The 22,869-nt window shown below is 38.8% G+C and overlaps 1 protein-coding gene across 5 annotated transcripts in view; it reads left to right on the top strand.

The window, feature by feature from the left end:
- Positions 1-21,112, top strand: part of GFM2 (GTP dependent ribosome recycling factor mitochondrial 2) — a 44,221-nt gene extending 23,109 nt beyond the window's left edge. For 2 of the 5 annotated variants that reach the window (XM_020913128.2, XM_020913127.2), the window contains 9 exons: positions 3,381-3,461; positions 4,779-4,927; positions 6,363-6,503; positions 6,593-6,692; positions 7,414-7,603; positions 9,079-9,155; positions 11,551-11,689; positions 16,117-16,296; positions 17,506-21,112. In XM_020913128.2, the coding sequence (XP_020768787.1) occupies positions 3,381-3,461; positions 4,779-4,927; positions 6,363-6,503; positions 6,593-6,692; positions 7,414-7,603; positions 9,079-9,155; positions 11,551-11,689; positions 16,117-16,296; positions 17,506-17,708 (1,260 nt within the window). In that variant the 3' untranslated portion in view covers positions 17,709-21,112. The remainder of the gene's footprint in view (positions 1-3,380; positions 3,462-4,778; positions 4,928-6,362; positions 6,504-6,592; positions 6,693-7,413; positions 7,604-9,078; positions 9,156-11,550; positions 11,690-16,116; positions 16,297-17,505) is intronic. The other 3 variants (XM_070476816.1, XM_020913125.2, XM_020913126.2) reach the window with 3 other exon arrangements.
- The last annotated feature ends 1,757 nt before the right edge of the window (positions 21,113-22,869 follow it).

Raw genomic sequence — 22,869 nt, 5'->3', positions numbered from 1 at the left:
TGGCAATAGTCTTGAATCTCTGTGTGCTATTTCCTGTTCTTTCTCCCTCCCACTAGTCATCTACCCCACCACCACCATCTTGATTGCAGTGTTTGTCTTTCCCTTGCTTTACTTTATAGTTTACTACAGATATATACCTCATTTTCCATGTTTTTGAATTTTACTTAAATGAAATGGGGCATCCCTGGTAGCTGAGCTGGTAAAGAATCTGCCTGTAATGCGGGAGACCTGGGTTTGAACCTTGCCTGGAGAATCCCCGTGGACAGAGGTGCCTGGCGGACTACAGTTCGTGGAGTTGCAAAGAGTCAGACACGACTGAGTGACTAAGGGCCCACGCGCGCGCGCACACACCTCTACCTATCAGTACACATACACACGTACACCTCTGCCTATCAGTACACACACACACACACCCCTCTCTACCTATCAGTACACACACACACACCCCTCTCTACCTATCAGTACACACACGCACACCTCTCTACCTATCAGTACACACACACACGCACACCTCTCTACCTATCAGTACACACACCCCTCTACCTATCAGTACACACACACACCTCTGCCTATCAGTACACACACACACACCTCTCTACCTATCAGTACACACACACGCACACCTCTGCCTATCAGTACACACACACACCTCTCTACCTATCAGTACACACACACACACGCACACCTCTCTACCTATCAGTACACACACCCCTCTACCTATCAGTACACACACACACTCTGCCTATCAGTACACACACACACACACCTCTCTACCTATCAGTACACACACACGCACACCTCTGCCTATCAGTACACACACACACCTCACTACCTATCAGTACACACACACACACGCACACCTCTCTACCTATCAGTACACACACCCCTCTACCTATCAGTACACACACACACCTCTGCCTATCAGTACACACACACGCACACCTCTGCCTATCAGTACACACACACACACCTCTCTACCTATCAGTACACACACACACACGCACACCTCTCTACCTATCAGTACACACACCCCTCTACCTATCAGTACATACACCTCTGCCTATCAGTACACACACACACACACCTCTCTACCTATCAGTACACACACACACACACCTCTCTACCTATCAGTACACACACACACCCCTCTGCCTATCAGTACACACACACACGTACACCCCTGTATCTATTAGTACAGACATACACACCTCTCTCCCTATCAGTACACACACACACACACACACACACACCTCTCTACCTATCAGTACACACACACACACACACCTCTCTACCTATCAGTACACACACACACCCCTCTGCCTATCAGTACACACACACACGTACACCCCTCTATCTATTAGTACAGACATACACACCTCTCTCCCTATCAGTACACACACACACACACACACACACACACACACACACACCTCTACCTATCAATAATCCTAAGAAGGATTTTGTAATACAGTTGAGGAGCCAAATTACATTTGCATGTATATCTCTCAATGTTCCAGAACATGGTCCTATATAATGAAAATAAGGAGAATTTGAGATGACTATCAGTAGATAGTAATAAAGTATTCATTACAAGGAATACGTATATATGTATAGAATTAGAGAATAACAGCATATCACACCAGCTAGGATAGCTACGATCAAAAAAAAGGAAGAGTTGGCAAGAATGGGGAGAAATTGTAACCCTTGTGTACTGTTTGGGGAATGAAAATGATGCAACTACTCTAGAAAACACTATTGTGGTTCCTCTGAAAATTGAAAATAGAATTACCATATGATTTAGCAATTCCTCTTCTGGGTATATGTCCAAACAAATTGAAAGCAAGATCTTGAGCTATTTGTACATCCTTCTTCATATCAGCATTTTTCTCACAGCCAAAAAGTGGGAGCAATCCAAGTATTCTTCAGCAAATGAGTGGATAAAATGTACTATATACACAGTGGAATATTATTCAGCCTTAATAAGGAAATTCTGACATGCTACAACATGGATGAACTTTGAGGCCATTATGCTAATTGAAATAAGCCAATCACAAAAAGACAAATACTGTAGAATATCACTTATATGAAGTATCTAGAGTCCTCAGTGTTATAGAGACAGGAAGTAGAATGATAATTAACCAGGAGCTGGGGGGAAGGGAGAATGAGAAAAAGTTTGTTTCATGGATATAGAGTTTTGGTTTTGTGACATGAAAATGTTATGGAGGTTAGTTTTATGACAGTGTGGAATATACTTAACACTATTCACTTAGAGATGGTTAAGATGGTAATTTTATGTTTGTTATATTTTACCACAGTTAAAAAGTTTTTAATTAGAGAATAAGATTAGTGCAACTAGAATCAACCTCATGTATTCCAAAGGTGAACAGCAATGAAAAGAATATTGTATACTTACTGTATGTTCTGGAAGCATAGTTTGAATTGGTTATTTAAATTTCACAGTAGCCTCATGGAATAAGTCCTAGTATTATCTCCACAGGTAACCAAGAGAGAGAGAGAGGTGACATAACTGTTCTCTTTTCTTTTTTTAAATCTGTGTTTGCCGGCACTGCGTCTCCGTTGTTGCATGCAGGCTTTCTCTAGTTGGGTGAGCAGGGGGCCACTCTTCATTGCAGTGCAGAGGCTTCTCATTGAAACTCTTTTGTTAATTTTATTATCAGCTGATTTCTCCTGGCACATAGGCAAATGATTAGGAACAAATATGAATGAGATTATTTATGTTTTTATTATTGAAATGATACCATGACCCTCTCAACTTAAATTTATTCCCTCAGTGAAGAATTATAAACAGGATGTGTTCTTTTACTTAGGAGATATGATGAACATTCAAAATATTAGAGGATTACCAAATGAAACTTTTCTTACGAACTAAGACCCCAAATCTATTTATTAATTTACTTATTTTGGTCACACGGCATAGCATGTGGTATATTATTTCCCCAACCAGGGATCAAACCCATGCCCTCTGGATTGTAATAACAGAGTCTTACCACTGGACTGCCAGGGACGTCCCCTCCAGATCTATTTTAAAACAGCAGTCCATTGTGTATGTTATCTTTGGCTATCAACTGTAAATTTTCTCTTATTCCTCTTGAGTACTCTGAATAGGTAGTACTGTATTGAGGTGCTTTATCAAAAGGCTCTGGCTTCCCATGAGTTTAGGAAACTCATGAGATCATATATTCAGTTTTCAGTCTCTTTCCTTTGAAAGAAAATCTCTAAAAGTTGTGATGAGTTCCTTAGCCTGGATAAGTTGGATTGTGTAACTGTCTTGAAATATGTAGGTAACGGATGTTTATGGTGTGTAGACCTATAGTTGTAATAATGAATGCAAGTTATAGAACTAAAGCCTTTCCTTACAGGTTGCAGATTTGGATGATGAATTTGCTGACTTGGTTTTAGGAGAATTTAGTGAGAACTTTGATTTGCTACCAGCTGAAAAGGTAAATTTTATTAATCATTTACTTTTGATCAAGTTTTACTACTTGGATGTGGTTTGATGACTATTGTAGATTTTTTTTTTTTTCAACTTTGGATGTCATTAGAAAATGCCGACTTAAAAATTAGAACACTGTTAAAAATAGAGAACATTGTTCATTTTCTGCATCCTTTTTCCTTCACTATGATCATTTCACTAAGTAGTAGTAGGAAAACCACAGATAGAAATTTTTCTTTTTTTTTTAATTTACTGATTTTTCAGACTACTATAATGGTCATTTTTCTCAGAACATTTTTTTCTTTTTTATTTTTAGAACATTTTTTTCTGAATCTGTTTTAATTGTTAGTGGGAACTTATTCTAGATCTTCCCAGGTTTTTTTTTTTTTTCTTTCTGGCTTTCTTATGAAATACATCAAACCAGAGAATTGTATTTGAATTATGACAGATTTATTCAAGGTCTTTTTGGTTTTTTTCTGACAGGAACCTTCTCCCATGAACAGTGTTTAAGTGGTAATGTGTTTTAAGTTGACTTCAAGATGAGCCCAGCAAATTGGCTTGGTTATTTTTCATGGAAAGAATTAATGAAAAACACAAGATCTGTAGATTAATTTTGAGCCATTTGAAATTAGAGGTGTAAAAATTTTTTTTCTTTTGCATGAAATGCTGTAAGTTTGAGTTTTTTTCTTCTTTAGTATTTGAATGGTTAGATGTGATATTTACTATACCCTATAGTCACATAATATGATTTCTGTTTTCAAAGAGCTTACAATATAAAATGAACTTGACCCACCATTCCTCTTATCAATAGCTTGCAAACACATCTAAGCTTTTCTTGATTTTTGTGATCTTTCAAAAGTTGTTTCTAGCTTTGGTACACCTCATTTTGCCTTGGATTTTATTTAATGTGGATTTAATTCATTTGAAGAAACTGAAATTCATATTTCTAATTTCTAACAAGTTCTTCTAGTAGACTATCAAGGTTAAATCACAAGTAATTAACTTTTTCAAGAAATATTTTTATTCAACTACTTTATTTTAGTAGTTTTCGGTGATTTAGTGGTGTTTTATGGGATTTGCTATAATGCTTTTATAGATTTTACATTCTAGTGGATGGGTGGACAGACAGTAAACTAAATATATATTTAATATACCAGATAGTGATTAATGTTATTTACAGTGAAAAATAGAATAAGGCCATAAAAAGAATGATGGTAGTGTGCTAAGGAGTGATATTTTACATGCTTGGTTAGAAAAATCATCTGAGATATTTTGGTGGAGACCAAAATACTACACATAAAACATTTATATCTCTGCTTTATAGCTACAAACCGCAATACACAGAGTAACACTGGCTCAGACTGCAGTGCCAGTGCTTTGTGGAAGTGCCCTGAAAAACAAAGGGGTCCAGCCCTTATTAGATGCTGTTACTCTGTACTTGCCTTCACCTGAAGAACGCAACTGTGAATTTCTGTAAGTATAAGTACATAGATTAAAATTTTACAGGCTTGAAAAGAGAGGTAGACAGATAGGTCTTATTTTTCAAAAGTGGTAGTTGAATCACAATTTTTGAATAACACTGATGAAGAATATTACTCTAAACAATATAATATAGAGTCATTGTAATTTTTACTTGAAAAGGATGTTTGTCATCATCTCTTGTAACCTGCTGTCTTTAAGATGGAGCTAAGAATGTGTGACTTCTTTGTTGTGTAAAAGTATAAGTGTTGACCCTTCCATCTTAGTCTGAAAAAAAGAAGTAGTAAACTGGGGGTGTTTGATAAATATGCTATAGATATATTTATTCTGGATTTCAAGATTTTTCATAAGCTCAAAATATTTTGTGACCATACGGAAAGGTTTGTTGTTTTACCCCTCTTGTGCCTAGCAGCTTTGTCCTTGGTTAAAAATCCTCTAAAATCTAAGTGAGCTTTGTGCATTAATGGCAGACAGAGGTGGACTTGAACCCTCTTAACTGGAACCTGAGTCGCTTCTCATCCCTCTCTATTGGAGAGGCATTATGGCAGTGTGATGACGAGCATGGACTGTGTACTACCTGAATTTAAATCTCAACTCTTCCAAGTTGCTTAACCTCTTATCTGTAAAATGCAGAGAATGGGATTGATCTCATAAGGTTGACACTAGAATAAGTGAGCTAATATTTATAAAGCACAAAGAACAGTGTCCAGTATATGATCAACTCTCTATATAAGGACTTGTTATATAAAATTTGGAGAGAATAGGAATAAGATTAGAGAAGCTCAATAATAGAAGTGTCTCATCTCCTGAGTCATGGACTCCTTTAAAACTAGTGAAATACGGAGCTTTTTTCTCAGAAAAATGTACCTATGCACAAAATTTGGCAATTTGAGACAAATTCAAACTTTCTGAAACCTCTCAGTGAATACCAGTTTAAGGACATCATTCTGTAAGTGTTGGTATTGTAAACAAGTTCAAGTTTATAGTGTAGATTTATATGGCTATGCAGCTGAAGAAGAAGTGGGAGGAGAGCGTGAAAGCAGTAATTGAAAAGTACCTTCTTGTTTATTCTTTATGGGGTTTTAAGAAGTGGTGTGATATTCCTAGGTGTAGTTTTTGAGGAGGGATGTCCCGGCAAGAATTATTTGCTAATAGAGGTAATATTTGGAAGAGAATCCGTTTTTTTGTTTGTTTGGTTTTTTCCAGTTTTGAAGCATTATGGTAAGATCTCCAATAAGTAATATAGTCCAGTGGAGGAACAGAGGTAGGTAATACATTATTTAATTGTCCTGGGTTGCTAAATTAGAAGATAAGAGTAATCTTTGGAGGACATGAAGGTAAAGTTTATGAAGTAATTATGATCTTACCTATATAGATATATAGGAGGCATATTTTAAAGGCTTTTCTGGAATTTCTCCTTAATTTTTAGGCAGTGGTATAAGGGTGACTTATGTGCCCTGGCATTTAAAGTCCTCCATGACAAGCAGCGAGGCCCACTGGTTTTTATGCGCATATACTCAGGCATGTTAAAACCCCAAACGGCCATCCATAATATTAATGGAAACTGCACGTAAGTAGAAGCCTAGGTTATTTTCTAAAACTCCTCATTTCTGAGCTCATTTCTTTGTACTTTTACTAATATGAACTGTGGTTTTACAGGGAGAGGATAAGTCGTCTGCTTTTGCCATTTGCTGACCAACACATAGAAATCCCTTTACTGACTGCTGGTAACATTGCTTTGACTGTTGGGCTTAAACATGTAAGTGACCAAATGGTTTCTGTAGGAAATCACAGCTTAAATGTTTAATTAAAAGTACGTGTTTTATCATAGCAAAAACCCGTAAACAATCCAAAAGCTATCAGTAGTGGAATGATGAATATTGTAGTACATTCATCAGCAAAGTCAAATCTCAAATATTTAATACTGAGAAAAATAAATTATGGAATGCTATAAACACTATGGATTGTCTTCATATAAATTTCAAATCCAAGTTAAATAAATATATTATTTATGGATACACACTTATGGTTTATGTTTATATTAGATACTGTTATTCTCATTAGGTTTTTTCCTATCTTGATAACTTCAGAAAATTTAACTTTATAACTGATTATGTTAAAAGTGAAGATATTTTCCCAGTGAAGTCTTGTAAGGGCAGGAATTTTTGTCTCTTTTTCTCAAAGATAAATTTGATTTGCCAGATGAATTTTCAATGTATTTTTTGTGTGTATGTGTGTTTTATTGTTGTCCTCCTCCAGGAGTGTTTATTGTTAGAATTTACTACATCAGTGTTTTGGATAGAATTCGTCTATAAGTTAAATTAGCTTTACGAATGTACAGTTATAATAAGCTTAGTGAATTTGTCTCTTTTAGGTTTTGATGAAGAGAAAGTGCTGTGGTAAATTTTTCTTTGGTTTCCGTGATTTTGGTGGAAGCTGAGTGCTTGCCTGTTGTGTTCATGCGTCTTGTTTGCTTGCAGACTGCCACTGGAGACACCGTTGTCTCATCAGAGTCCAGTGCATTGGCTGCATCTCGTCGAGCCAGGAGGGAGGGAGCAAAGAAGCAGAAAGGAAACAGTGAAGCAGAGAGACTTCTATTGGCTGGCGTGGAGATTCCAGAACCTGTGTTCTTCTGTACCATAGAACCTCCATCAATGGCTAAGCAGCCAGGTACAAATAATCTTGGTGCATCAATTAATTAGTGCTCTGAAAATTTAGATAAAATAGTTACATTTCACTTCAAAAGGTTTTTTATGTCATTTTATGTCATTGAGTTAAGCATTTCAGTTCAGTTGCTCAGTCATGTCCAACTGTTTGTGACCCCATGGACTGCAGCACGTCAGGCTTCCCTGTTCATCACCAACTCCTGGAGCTTGCCCAAACTCATGTCCATCGAATTGTGATTCCATCCAACCATCTCATCCTCTGTTGTCCCCTTCTCCTCCTGCTTTCCATCGTTCCCAGCATCAGGGTCTTTTCCAGTGAGTCAGTTCTTCATATCAGGTGGCCAAAGTATTGGAGTTTCAGCTTCAGCATCAGTCCTTCCAGTGGATATTCAGGACTGATTTCCTTTAGGATGGACTGGTTTATCTCCTTGCTGCTCATGGGACTCTCAAGTGTCCTCTCCAACACCACAGTTCAAAAGCATCAGTTCTTTGGTGCTCAGCTTTCTCTATAGTCCAACTCTCACATCCATACATGACTACTGGAAAAACTATAGCTTTGACTAGATGGACCTTTGTTGGCAAAGTAATGTCTCTGCTTTTTAATATTATGCTGTCTAGGTTGGTCATAGCTTTTCTTCCAAGGAGCAAGTGTCTTCTAATTTCATGGCTGCAGTCACCATCTGATTTTGGAGTCCAAGAAAATAAAGTCTGCCACTGTTTCCCTTGTCTCCCCATCTATTTGCCATGAAGTGATGGGACCAGATGCCATGATTTTAGTTTTCTGAATGTTGAAGTTATAGTCGGCACTCTACTATAGTTGGTTCCTCCATATCTGATTCTGTATATAAGAAGACCACATCAAATCCATGTTATTCAAGGGTCAGCTGTATTCTTACTTCTTTGGTGTGATCATTCATCGTAGAGTAGGCACATTAGCATCTCTTTATTCATGATATAATTTAGCTTCCTTCATATTTGTTTTTGAAGGCTTTTTTGTTAGCTTCTTAACCTTTGCAGAGTATAATCAGATGATGTTACTGTCCCATGTAAAACCTTTCAGTGGCTGCCAAGCGTAAATCCAGACTTCACCATGGCCTCCAAACCTTGTATGATGTGACTGATCTCATCACACATCTCCCTCATCTGATGCTACTCTTTCTTTTGTCTACCAATATCCAACTACACTGGCCTTCTTGTTTCTTCCATAGAAACCATTCCTTGCACAGCCATTTCCTCTATCTGGAATTCTTTTTCTTTGGGATTTTACTTACGACATCATTCTTTTTGGTTTATGTCTTTATCTAAATCATCCTGAACAGGTCTTTCCAGGTCACTCAAATCTCAAGTAACCGCCTATCACTGTCTTGTCACTTTTTTTAATTCTCTACAAAACATTCTGGCCATGTGAAATAACTATTATTGTAGTACCTTATCTTAAAAAATAAAATGTAAAGGTAACAGTTATTGTTTATCCTCTAGATTTGGATCATGCATTGAAATGCCTTCAGCGTGAAGATCCCAGTTTGAAAGTGAAGCTAGATCCTGATTCTGGACAAGTACGCATATTATTATTTGATTCCCTAAATCTTTCAATAATAATGTTTGTGTGCAGGAGTGTTTTAAGTCCATTTGTCTAAAACATTGATTTGTTCATGCACCTAAAAGAAAAGGCCTTCTACTTTGGCTCTCTCATAATATAAATTTCTGATTATTATCTTTACTGTCAAGCTAAATTCTTAATTCCTCAGCATGATTATATCTTACTTATATATATACTACTCTCCAACATTTTTATCTTCCAGAACACCTTTTGTGAAATTTTGAAATAAATCTTTCAACCCCAAGACAACACTTTGAACCTCTTATGCTAAAACTTACAGAAACAGTTTACTAAAGGGAGGATGCACAGATACTTTCAGTGATGATAACACACACAGCATGGGTGAGAAGTGAGAGACCGCGGCCAACAGTGTGGGAAGTAGAGTCTAGAGTGGGCACAGGACCGCACTGTGTGTTATGGTACAGTGGGAGAATGCCTGTTCATTCTACGTCATCTTTTCAGGGAGGCAGTGTAGAGTTTATGTCAAATATCGAGAAAAGGGGCCTTTAAAAGATTATAAATTTGCCTGTAAAAAGGATAAACTCATTTTAGTTAATCTCAAAAATGTGGAGTACTTTTTTTTCCTAAATGCCAACTCAATGATGTAGCAGCTTAATTTAATTGATTCTGAAGGCTACAACAGCAATTGCAATAGAAACTTTTTATTTAAAAACCACCAATACATATTTTTTTAAAAATAGCAGATAACATGCAAGTGGACAAAGGAAAGAATTAAAGTTCTCCCTTTCAGTCTTTCCATCCTGTTCTAGACAGATAATCAGTGAATAGCCTTTCACACTTTTCCAAACATCCATTTTTCTGCTGTGCTATGTTATAAAACATAGTATATATATATACATATTTCTAAATGTATATATACAGATATATAGCAAATCGTTCTATTTGTATTATTCAACAACTTGCTTCTTTCCAAATAATTTACTTTTTTAACTTAATGTTAACGTATCACAGTCATACACCAAATAGTCTTTTGTTGTTGTTTCTTACAGTTTTTTTTACACTGAAAGGAAACAGATCAGAAACACCCAAGGAAGAGACACATAGGGCAAAGTCTGGGAGAGTTCTAAATGCAAAGCTTTCTTCATCTTGACTCTTCGGAGTACTGCCAGCCAGGGAAGCTCACCTAAACCTTTGGTGTCCAGAGATTTTGTTGGAACATAATCACATACTGCATATGTGGTTGACATTTAATCTCTCGTGTCTCCTGTAGGTTTGGGCTACTACCTTCACCCTCTAGGTTGTGAATGGGTATGGCTATTCCATAGCCTGTTTCATAAGTCACATTGTTAGACTGTCTGGCGGACAAAGGCACCAGACAAGCAAAGACACTTCTATCAGGGAGCGTTTTGGCCTAGAGAGAACTTTCCAGTAGCTGAAGGCAAGGGCCAGATCTCTTTTGGGGTTAAAATTAATGCTTTACTATACAGATGGTATATGAATAAAATGGGGCAAATAGGATTACTTGCACTGTACTCTCCCATACAAAGACCTTCAGGAGTAACTGTTTTTGTGTTATTTTGTTTTTTGGTTTTTTTTTTTTTTAATGTTTTAATGCAAATTTGACTGTTCTAACAAGGACCTAAAATGACATTGGTTCAGAAAAGATAAAAATCAGTTTCTCTGTCACTTAAAGGTTCAAGCTACTCTAGTAGTTTTGACTGCCCACAAAACTGTAAGGTTAAGGTGTCCAGGATGATTGGGAAATAGCCATGTGATTGGGAGTGTGTGGGAGAGGGGTTATTTCCCTCATTCACATTTCAAGATAGTTACCTACATCTTCATTAAGAGAATGGTTTTATTTATCCTTAAAGACATAACCTAGAAGCTAACAACATCATTGATACTTATGTTCCATTGGCCAGAACTTAGCTTTGTGGCTGGGAAGCATGGTTCTGGTTAGAATGCCACTTGGCCAGCTAATAACCCAACTAGCACAGAGTAAGAGACTGGCTGCACTGGCTCTTAGTTGTAGCACATGGGATCTTCACTGTGGCATGAGCACTGACTAGTTACCGACCAGGGATCAAACCCAGGCCCCCTGCATTGGGATTGTGGAATCTTAGCCATGCATTGGGATTGTGGAATCTTGGCCACTGGACCACCCCTTGTGATTCACTTCTAATTGATTTATTATTATAGTCAGAGAAGTTAAAAGCAGTGTTTTGATGTAGGAGCCAAAAAAAGTTTACAGGAGAAATTTTGTTTGTAAGTAATGGGAAATAAAATATATTGATATCATATGCTTATTTAGTTTTATTTAGTTTATTTAGTGTTTTGTGATAAACAATTTTTCTTTGACCTTTGTTTTGTTTTCTTCCTCTTTTACCCAGACTATCCTTTGTGGCATGGGGGAGTTACATATTGAAATTATTCATGACCGAATCAAGAGGGAATATGGACTAGAAACCTATCTCGGGCCCCTCCAGGTGGCATACCGAGAGGCCATCCTAAATTCAGTTCACGCCACAGGTAAATACAACATTTAGAATTTGCTGGTTCTATTACTCTCCTTCTCTCCAAGATCTGTTTGCTGCATCTCTTAGTTTAGTTGCATAAAGCAGGGTTTATATTCACTAGTGTCTTCCATCAGTGAGGACAGGTTTTATGTGTGTTTTCTTGTTTTTTGGAATTTGTTTGCTTTAGGCACGGCCCTATTTCATTGCCACTCATTTATTACATATACCTGGCTGAGCCACTCGTCAAGCAGTTGCGCAGTGGGATTAGCTATTGAAGTAGACAGCTTGTCCTGGTCCTCAATACCAGAATGAGTATGAGTTTGAAGTTGGTGTGCTATTTTTTACTCCATAAAATAGTGGAAATGGGGAGTGGGGAAGGTAGAATTAGATGAAGGCAGTCAAATGGTACTGACTTCCAGTTATAAGATAAATAAGTATTAGGGATGTGATGTACACCATGATAAAGATAATTAATACTGCTGTACATTATAAGTGAAAGTTAAGAGAGTATATCCTAAGATTTCTCATCACAAAGGAAAAAATCTTTTTTATTTCTTTAGTGTTATATCTATATGAGATGTTAGATGTTCACCAAACTAATTGTGGTTATTATTTCATGATCTATATAAGTTAAATACTTATGTTGTACACCTTAAACTCCTACAGTGCTGTATGTCAATTATATCTCAGTAAAACTACAGATAATTTTAAAATTTAAAAAAGAAAAAAAATAGAGTGGAAAATAATTTCCACTATTTAATAAACATGGTAATCTTGTGCTGATGGTATTCTTGAGAAACTGATGTTTTTATATTTCTGTGCCAAAATGTAAGAATTTGTGCTTTTTCTACATACGATATTTTCAGTTTGGTTCCCTTAAGTAAAAGAACATGACAGTTATTCCCATCCCCACAGTAAGGAAACTTGGACAGATTTGGGAAAAAATATAGAAAAGAGATGTGTAGCATAACTAGGAACTTTTAAGCACTTCAGCAGTTTATAAATAAGCCAGGTGATTACTTTTCATTGAAACTTGAAAAATTAAACAGGATATAGGGGCATGATGACAAATGACATGATGATTTCTTTTTCTAGACTTTATATCTGGAAAAACAAGATGCTTGGAAAATATAAATAACCCCTTTCAAATTAATGTCTGAAGTGGTTAGAATATGATGGAAACTTCCAGAGGTTAAAAAAAGGAAGGTGGAACAGGAATGTTGGAAGATAACTCAGCACCTAAGCCACTAGCTATTCTGGAGAAATCTGTGGTCATATTTAACCTACTCCTTGAGAGCCACATTCTCATGGAAACAATATGGAAAGTCTTCTCCATAAAAGAAGGTGACAGAGAAACTTATCTGACTGGCTTTTGGCAAAGGGGCAGAATTTCTGAGGATTTGTAACCATAGGCATTTTCAGCCTAAGTTCATAGAACCAGTGTAATCTATAAAACTCCAAACCAAGAGGAACTTAGTGTGAAGTCCTCTTCATTGGTGATAGACCAAGGAGCCTGGAGAAAGCAAACATAGGGCTCTTTAGGTAAATGTACCCTCAATCCGGGCCTCAAAGATCCCACAAAGGAAAATGAACTCAATATTTTTTTTTTTTAAGTTTTAAAATCATAAAGCCTTGAGAAAAGGCATAATGAGCAAAAAAAAGCAGTAGAAACAATAAACCTCACAGGCAGCAAAGCCTTCTGATACTAGAATTACTATGTACAGCGTATATAAAATAAATATTATTTTTGAAGAAATAAGAAAGGGGATTAAAAAGTATTAGTAAGAAATAGGAAACTTTCAAAAATAAGCGATGGAATGTTATCTGAGAAAGAAAGGAAATGCTCAAAAAAATGATGGGATTGTGTCATAAGGACATAGGAACCAACCTGAAGAGGCTACACTGGCTATATCTGGGTTAATTTGAGCTCCAGAATAGCTAAGAACAATAATTAAGCCATTGACAAAAAGCTAGAATTCCTGAGGCCATACTGATAATAGATCAACAAGAAGAGACTGTTTTTCCTTACACTGAAATGGCAAGTGCTGACTGTTAGATATTGAGGAGGAGGGTTGGAATAGAAAATCGTCATTTTGCAAATACTTAATATTGTTTACATTGTTGAATAACATATTTGCATAGTCTTCAAGTGTCTCCCTCTAAATTGCTTGCTAGTTACAAAGTGAAAAGCTAGTAACCAGATGCTGCAGCAGTCAGACCACACCTTAACTGAACAGTCAGACCACCAGTGATCACATGCTGTTGAGGCACAGGTTACATTTGTGTACATCTAGAAAATTCTCAAAATGTACAGGTATTAAGACTGGAGTTCAGTGGGAAACCATACTATTCATGAGACTTCCCTGGTGGTCCAGGGGCTGAGATTGTCCTCCTAATGCCTGAGGCCAGGGTTCTGATCCCTGGGCGGGGAACTGTTAATAGATCCCAGGTACCACAGCTAAGAGTTCACATGCCACAACTAAAGATTGTGCATGCCACAATTAAGACCTGGTGCAGCCAAATAAATTTTTTGAAAAAAGAGAACGAAAGAAAACTATAGCTAAGAACCATACTATTCATAGATAAGAGGACTGAACAGCACGAAGGTACCAATTCTACCCAAAGAAGTGTATCAGACATTAATACTTATTATAAAAGCAGTCATTATGATACTGATCAACTAGGAATAGACAGATATACCAGGGGAACAAACCAGAGCGCTTAGAAACACACTCATATCTAATGAAAATGCAGCTTTCACAGAGTGATATTGAAGCTCAGTGGGAAAGGGCAGACTGAATTTAAATAAATGGGCCTGGAAAAACTAATCAGATGGGAAAAGATTTATTTTCCTCCCACATACTGTATCTAAACCTCAATTCCAGTTGAATTTAAAAGCCTAAATAAGAGGAAAGAGTTGGAAAGTCTCCCTTTGAGGACAGAAGAATAAAAAGAATAAACGCTAATGTATGCAAAAGAGGAAAGAAAGAAAACCCCAGTGCTTTATGAAAGTTTTTAAACTTTCAAATTTTTGGAAGACAGTATAGGAGAACTTAACCAGGTAAAGCTGAAACTGAACTAAAAGATGAGTAAATTTGATGGTATTGAAATTAAGAATGTATTAGAATATAATGAAAGCAAAAAGACAGGCTGAGAGAAGATACTTGCCTCATATAAAACTGACAGATAAAAATCCAAAAATCACTAAAAACATGACAACCAACCAAGTATAAAAGTGAGCAAAAAAGGTTGAACAGACATTTCACAAAAGAGGCCGAAGGCCCATGAACACATTAAAAGATTGTCAGTGATTAGGGTCATGCTAGTTAAAAGACAAGATGCCCTTTTACACCAATGAGATTGGCGAGAAAACAGTTTGGCAACTTTGTTATGAAGTTGGCTATGTGTAGACCTTAGTTCTCAGCAGTTCCTTTAGTAGGTATCAGTAGGTATCAGTCCTGGGTGTTCATTGGAAGGACTCATGTTGAAGCTGAAACTCCAATACTTTGGCCACCTGATGCAAAGAGCTGATTCATTTGAAAAGACCCTGATGCTGGGAAAGATTGAGGGCAGGAGGAGAAGGGGATGACGGAGGATGAGATGGTTGGATGGCATCACCGACTCAATGGACATGAGTTTGGGCGAACTCCGGGAGTTGGTGATGGACAGGCAGGCCTGGCATGCTGCGGTTCATGGGGTCACAAAGAGTCGGACACGGCTGAGCAACTGAACTGAGCAGGTGGTTTCTTGACTGCTTCTCCCGTGCTTAGCAGCGGTTCCAGATCTGCCCTGTGGAGCTCAGGGAAGGTCGTAGAGGCTGGAGTCTTGCCTACAAGAAATGGGGGACAAAAGCCCTCCATGCCAGAGAGCCCCAACAGGGCCCCACTCAGTTTCACTGACCACTGTTGCTGTTGACAAATGAGGGATACCATTTTCATTTTAACAAATAGATCAGTAGTTTTGGAGGAAAGAAATCATGAACATTAAAAAAAGAATATATTGCTGGAACAGTATGAAATTTAACTGTTTGTTGTCAAGGTTAAAAACCTTTTAATTTTCATTAGATAACCTTTTGTACTCAATAAGTGTTTTAAGTAAAAATTTTGTGCTTAAAAGAATTTCAGTCACATAAATGTTGAAACGTATGATCTGCATGTCAGAACTTGTGTGTTCATCTGCCTCAACACACCCTAACACTGAAGCAACATTAATAGGTGATTCAGAGCAGGTGTTGATAAACACAGAATATGCTTTCTTGATAGAACTATTTACTCTGACATTTTTATACTATGCTTATTGTCTTTATTGGTATTCTCTTCCATGAGACCTTGAATTTGTTGACTGTAATCAACTTGTTCGACTTGTTGATTTTGCCAGTTGTGGCACCTTGACACCTTTCCAGAACAAATCTCTGAGGTACTATATTCAATTTGTTTACAGATACCTTAGATAGAACTTTAGGAGACAAACGGCATCTTGTGACTGTAGAACTGGAAGCAAAACCCATGGAAACATCATCTCTTCTGCCCGTTATTGAGTACGCAGCAAGCGTCTCTGGAGACCTCTCGCAAGCCTCCCGAGAGGCCTTTGAAAATGGCGTTCACAGTGCATGCCTCCAAGGTGAGGTAGTCAAACCGGAGTAAGCATGGGTATCACTTTCAACCCCTTCTAATAATAGAAATTATTTCTTCTTCTTTTCTAACTTTGGGAGTATTTTCTCCCTGTTTCTCCCCATGCATATGTCATACCTTGTAGTTGTCCCACAGTATTGCATATTCTGTTTTGTTGTTTTCAGTCTTTTGTTCACTTTGCTTTTCAGTTTTGGAGGTGTCTGCTGATAAATCTTCTCACTCAGACTTTGCTCAGCCATGTCCCGTCTGAGCGTGTCAGTGGTCTTCTTCCTTTCTGTTAGCCTTTTTGTTTCTGTCTCTGTACCATCATGATCATCTGTTCTTTGTGGCCTTCACTTTGTCTGTCACAGCCCTTAGCACGTTAATCACAGTTTATATTCTCAGTCTGACCATTCAGCATCCCTGCCATGTCTGGTTCTGATGCTTGCTCTCTCTGTTCAGATTGTGCTCTTTTTTGCCCTTCAACATTTTTCTTGATAGCCAGCTGTGATACACTGGGTGAAAGGGACTGCTCTAAACTGGCCTTTAGTGCTGTGGTGGGGAGGGGAGGGAGAAGGGAGTGTCTGTGCCCCTAAGATTGGGTCTTAGCCGATGCCCTTGGCCTCTGAGCTGCACAGCCGTTTCTCAGACCTTCCATCCCGCCATAGGTGGGACAGGACAGCTGGAGTAGACTGCCGTTGGGTGCTTCCCTCAAGTCACCTAGGCTCTGATACCCCTTCAAGTTTGGCTCTGATATACTAGTTGCCTCTGAGGGCGGACCTTGTTAAGAATAGAGTGCTTTGGGGTATTTCAGAAAGAATTCCTCCTCACTGCCACCCTCATGAATCTCTGATATTTACTGTGAGAGCCTGCTTGAGATCACAAAATTGTGCCCCTCCCCACCCCCAAGACGGGGTCCTCCTGGAGTTTTTGACTTTGACTGGGCCACACTGAGCCTCAGACAGTTCATCAATTACAGTTCAGTGCAACTCCCTGCACTGACCTCTCTCTCCAGTCTTAGGGACAGTGGTTTGCCCTTTGTCCTCCCCTCTCCAGTCAACCCAATAAGAGTTGTTGCTGTTTATTTATTATTTAGAACAGTGTGATGACTTCAAAGCTCCTTACATGCAGGACACTGAAGTTCTCTGCCTCTCTACACATTTCAGGTACCCCTCACTGAATACAGTACAGTCCTAATATACTTTTCCCCATTACCTAGGACCATTGCTTGGATCCCCAGTTCAAGACCTAGCAGTTACTTTACATTCTTTGGTAATTCATCCCGGTACCTCCACAACTATGATTTCTGCCTGTGTCTCAAGATGCCTACAAAAGGTATGGAAGTGTCCTAATCCTTTTTGCTGTAATTGTGATTGTGGTTTTCATTGCATTCATTTCATTAGTCTGCCCTCTAAGGGATAAGAATAAGAGGCTTATGGAAGCTTCCTGATTGGAGAAGCTGCTGTAACAGTGCTTCCTATTAAAGTGCTGCACTCAATATGCCAGCAAATCTGGAAAACTCAGCAGTGGCTACAGGACTGGAAAAGGTCAATTTTCATTCCAGTCCCAAAGAAAGACAATACCAAAGAATGTTCAAACTACCACACAGTTGTACTCATCTCACATGCTAGTAAAGTAATGCTCAAAATTCTCCAAGCAAGGCTTCAACAGTATGTGAACTGAGAACTTCCAGATGTTCATGCTGGATTTAGAAAAGGAAGAGGAACCAGAGGTCAAATTGCCAATATCTGTTGTATCATCGAAAAACCAAGAGTGTCCAGAAAAACATCTTCTGCTTTATTGACTACACCAAAGCCTCTGACTGTGTGGATCACAGCAGACTATGGAAAATTCTTAGAGTTGGGAATACCAGACCACCTTACCTGCCTCCTGAGAAATCTATACTCAGATCAACAGTTAGAACTGGACATGGAACAACAGACTGGTTCCAAAATGGGAAAGGAGTATGTCAAGGCTGTATATTGTACCCTGCTTACTTAACTTATATGCAGAGTACATCATGCAAAATGCAGGGCTGGATGAAGCACAAGATGGAATCAAGATTGCTGGGAGAAATATCAACAACCTCAGATACGCAGATGACACCAACCTTATGGTAGAAAGTGAAGAGGAACTAAAGAGCCTCCAGGTGAAAGTGAAAAAGTTGGCTTAAAACTCAACATTCAAAAAACTAAGATCATGGTATCTGGTCCCATCACTTCATGGCAAATAGATGGGGAAGCAATGGAAAGAGTGAGATTTTGTTTTTTGGGGGTTCCAAAATCACTGCAGATGGTGACTGCAGCCATGAAGTTAAAAGACGCTTGCTCCTTGGAAGAAAAGCTATGACCACCCCAGACAGCATAATAAAAAGCAGAGACCTTTCTTTGCCAACAAATGTCCATCTAGTCAAAGCTATGGTTTTTCCAGTAGTCATGTATGGGTGTGAGAGTTGGACTCTATAAAGAAACCTGAGGACCGAAGAATTGATGTTTTTGAACTGTGGTGTTGGAGAAGACTCCTGAGAGTTCCTCAGACTACAAGGAGATCCAACCAGTCAATCCTAAAGGAAGTGAGTCCTGAATATCCATTGGAAGGACTGATACTGAAGCTGAAACTCCAATACTTTGACCACCTGATGCGAAGAACTGACTCATTGGAAAAGACCCTGAGGCTGAGAAAGATTGAAGGCAGGAGGAGAAGGGGATGACAGAGGATGAGATGGTTGGACGGTATCACTGACTCAATGGACATGAGTTTGAGCAAACTCCGGGAGTTGGTGATGGACAGGGGCGCCTGGCGTGCTGCAGTCCATGGGGTCACAAAGAACAAGTCAGACACAACTGAGCAACTGAACTGAATCCGTTTTGCTCTAAGGCACTCTGGCCAGCCATGCACCACTGATCCGCAGACAGCTGTGCTGCCAGGGCCTGACCTTGTGTCCTTGCATTCTGAACCCTATAATCAAGAGTTTCTAGTCCTGGAGAAACTTTGATTTCTTAATCACTGGAGTTTTATTCAAAATAGGATCTAGGATATTGGTATTCAACACAGATAGTGACTGAACATCCTCTGATTCTGCCGAAGAGGCAAGTTGTTTTAGTGGCATCTCTCCTTTCCCTGCCTTCCCAGGTGGCACTGGAGTAAAGAACCTGCCTGCCAATGAAGGAGACGTAAGAGATGCAGCTTCGACCCCTGGGTCAGGAAGATACCTTGGAGGGGAGAAGGAAATGGCAATTCACTCTATTGTTCTTGCCTGGGAAATCCCATGGGCAAAGGAGCCTGGTGGGCTACAGTCCATAGGGTTACAACGAGTCGGACTTGACTTAAGCGACTGAGCATGCATGCTGCTTTTCCTATACCAGATACACAGCCATAGAGGCAGGCTTGGCAGCTCTGAGTAAAAGACACTCTTTGGGTCAGCTCTGCCCAAAATGGACTGTAATGTAAAGGACACTGAAGGTCTAATATTGGTTCCAGTATTGGAGTTCATGTTTATTCTACTAAGATTAATCAAGGATCACTAAAATCAGATAAGTCCTGTTGAGTTACAGATCAGATAAGTGAAGTTCCTTCTCAGAGCATAAAGCAGTTTCCTCTTCTTGTCGTTGCCTGGGGATATGCCCTTGAGCTAGTGGAGGTGATGGAATTCCAGTTGAGCTATTTCAAATCCTAAAAGATGATGCTGTGAAAGTGCTGCACTCAATATGCCAGCAAATTTGGAAAACAGCAGTGGCCACAGGACTGGAAAAGGTCAGCTTTCATTTTAATGCTAAAGAATGTTCAGACTACCACACAGTTGCACTCATCTCACATGCTAGCAAAATAATGCTCAAAATTCTCCAAGCCAGGTTTCAATAGTATGTGAACTGAGAACTTCAAGCTGAATGTAGAAAAGGCAGAGGAACCAGAGATGAAATTGCCAACATTCGTTGGATCATCGAAAAAGCAAGAGAGTTCCAGAAAAACATCTCCTCCTTTATTGACTACGCCAAAGCCTTTGACTGTGTGGATCACAACAAACTGAAAAATTCTTAAAGCATTGGGAATACCAGACCACTTTACCTGCCTCCTAAGAATTCTGTATGCAGGTCAAGAAGCAACAGTTAGAACCGGACTTGGAACAACAGACTGGTTCCAAATTGTTAAGGGCTGTATGTTGTCACTCGGCTTATTTAACTTCTATGCAGAGTACATCATGCGAAATGCCAGGTTGGATGAAGCACAAGCTGGAATCAAGATTGCCGAGAGAAATACAAATAACCTCAGATACGCAGATGACACCACCCTTATGGCAGAAAGAGAAGAGGAACTAAAGAGGCTCTTGGTGAAAGTGAAAGAGGAGAGTGAAAAAGCTGTCTTAAAACTCAGCATTCGCCAGTCAGGATGGCTGCTATCCAAGTCTACAAGCAATAAATGCTGGAGAGGGTGTGGAGAAAAGGGAACCCTCTTACACTGTTGGTGGGAATGCAAATTAGTGCAGCCACTATGGAAAACAGTGTGGAGATTTCTTAAAAAGCTGGAAATAGAACTGCCATATGACCCAGCAATCCCACTTCTGGGCATACACACCAAGGAAACCAGATCTGAAAGAGACACGTGCACCCCAGTGTTCATTGCAGCACTGTTTATAATAGCCAGGACACGGAAGCAACCTAGATGCCCATCAGCAGACGAATGGATGAGGAAGCTGTGGTACATATACACCATGGAATATTACTCAGCCATTAAAAAGAATTCATTTGAATCAGTTCTGATGAGATGGATGAAACTGGAGCCCATTATACAGAGTGAAGTAAGCCAGAAAGATAAAGACCATTACAGTATACTAACACATATATATGGACTTTAGAAAGATGGTAACGATAACCCTATATGCAAAACAGAAAAAGAGACTCAGATGTATAGAACAGACTTGTGGACTCTGTGGGAGAAGGCGAGGGTGGGATGTTTCAAGAGAACAGCATCAAAACATGTATATTATCTAGGGTGAAACAGATCACCAGCCCAGGTTGGATGCATGAGACAAGTGCTCGGGCCTGGTGCACTGGGAAGACCCAGAGGGATGGGGTGGAGAGGGATGTGGGAGGGGGGACCGGGATGGGGAATACATGTAAATCCATGGCTAATTCATTTCATGTATGACAAAAACCACTGCAATGTTGTAAAGTAATTAGCCTCCAACTAATAAAAATAAATGGAAAATAAGTAATTAATTAAAAAAAAAAAAACCTCAGCATTCAAAAAAGATCATGGCATCCAGTCCATCACTTCTCATGGCAAATAGATGGGGAGACAATGGAAACAGTAAGAGACTTTATTTTTTTAGGCTCCAAAATCACTGCAGATGGTGACTGCAGACATGAAATTAAAAGATGCACTTCTTGGAAGAAAAGCTATGAACAACCTAGACAGCATATTTAAAAGCAGAGAAATTACTTTGCTGACAAAGATCTATCTAGTCAAAGCTATGGTTTTTCCAGTAGTCATGTGTGGGTGTGAGAGTTGGACTCTAAAGAAACCTGAGGACCGAAGAATTGATGCTTTTGAACTGTGGTGTTGGAGAAGACTCCTGAGAGTTCCTCGGACTGCAAGGAGATCCAACCAGTCAATTCTAAAGGAAATCAGTTCTGAATATTCATTGGAAGAACTGATGCTGAAGCTCCAGTACTTTGGCCACCTGTGCAAAGGACTGACTCATTGGAAAAGACCCTGATGCTGGGAAAGATTGAAGGCAGGAGGAGAAGGGGATGACAGAAGATGTGAAGGTTGGATGGCATCACTGACTAAATGGACATGAATTTGAGTGGGCTCCAGGAGTTAGTGATGGACAGGGAAGCCTGGTGTGCTGCAGTCCATCGGGTCAGCCGCCAGGACCTTAGTGTGCTGAATGGTGATTCCATGCATTCATTCAGTGTGGGAATACTCTTAGTTTTGTAGGTGACTGATGTGCATTAAAACACTTGCTTTTATCACCATTTTCTAATATTTTGGACTGGGTTTGGGATGTGGTTTTCTAGTCTTATTTGAATCCATAATTACAAAGTTAATTTAAATATCCTAAGTCCCTGACTTAGGAAGGCTGAACTTGAAAGACTTTTTCATGTGAGTTCAAATTCATACTTCTTAAGAATTTTCATTTTAAAAAATACCCTCTTATATTTTCAAAAATAACATTATTTAAATATTGTTTTCTGGAGCATATAGTTATAAATATTGCCTGTAAAGTGGTCATGATGAAATTGTTGAAAACATTTACCTTCCAGTAATTCTTAAACGTTCCACCTGACTTTGGTTTTAGTATTCAAATTACCATAACCTGAAAGATGATACAGTGCTTCTAAGTTAACCTCAAGCCCCAGTATTTTGGCCAGTCCTTCAGAATCTAATACCCCTTGGTTAACCTTCCATTAAGACCATAGTAGAGAATAAGAATTAACTTTATGAGGCCTCCACTTAATATTTAGTTTTAATTCATTACTTTAAATACTACTAATGGAAGTACTCTGAGCCTTGTGAAACTTCATCTGGTGGGGAAACTCCTTGCCTCTGCTGATAAGTTAATGATGCCTCGTATAGTTTG

This window comes from Odocoileus virginianus, chromosome 14, assembly GCF_023699985.2.
Source record: "Odocoileus virginianus isolate 20LAN1187 ecotype Illinois chromosome 14, Ovbor_1.2, whole genome shotgun sequence".
In the NCBI taxonomy this organism is placed as follows: Eukaryota; Metazoa; Chordata; class Mammalia; order Artiodactyla; family Cervidae; genus Odocoileus; species Odocoileus virginianus.
Note: the sequence above shows the minus strand (reverse complement) of the source record. Positions and strands in the feature narration are given on the sequence as shown.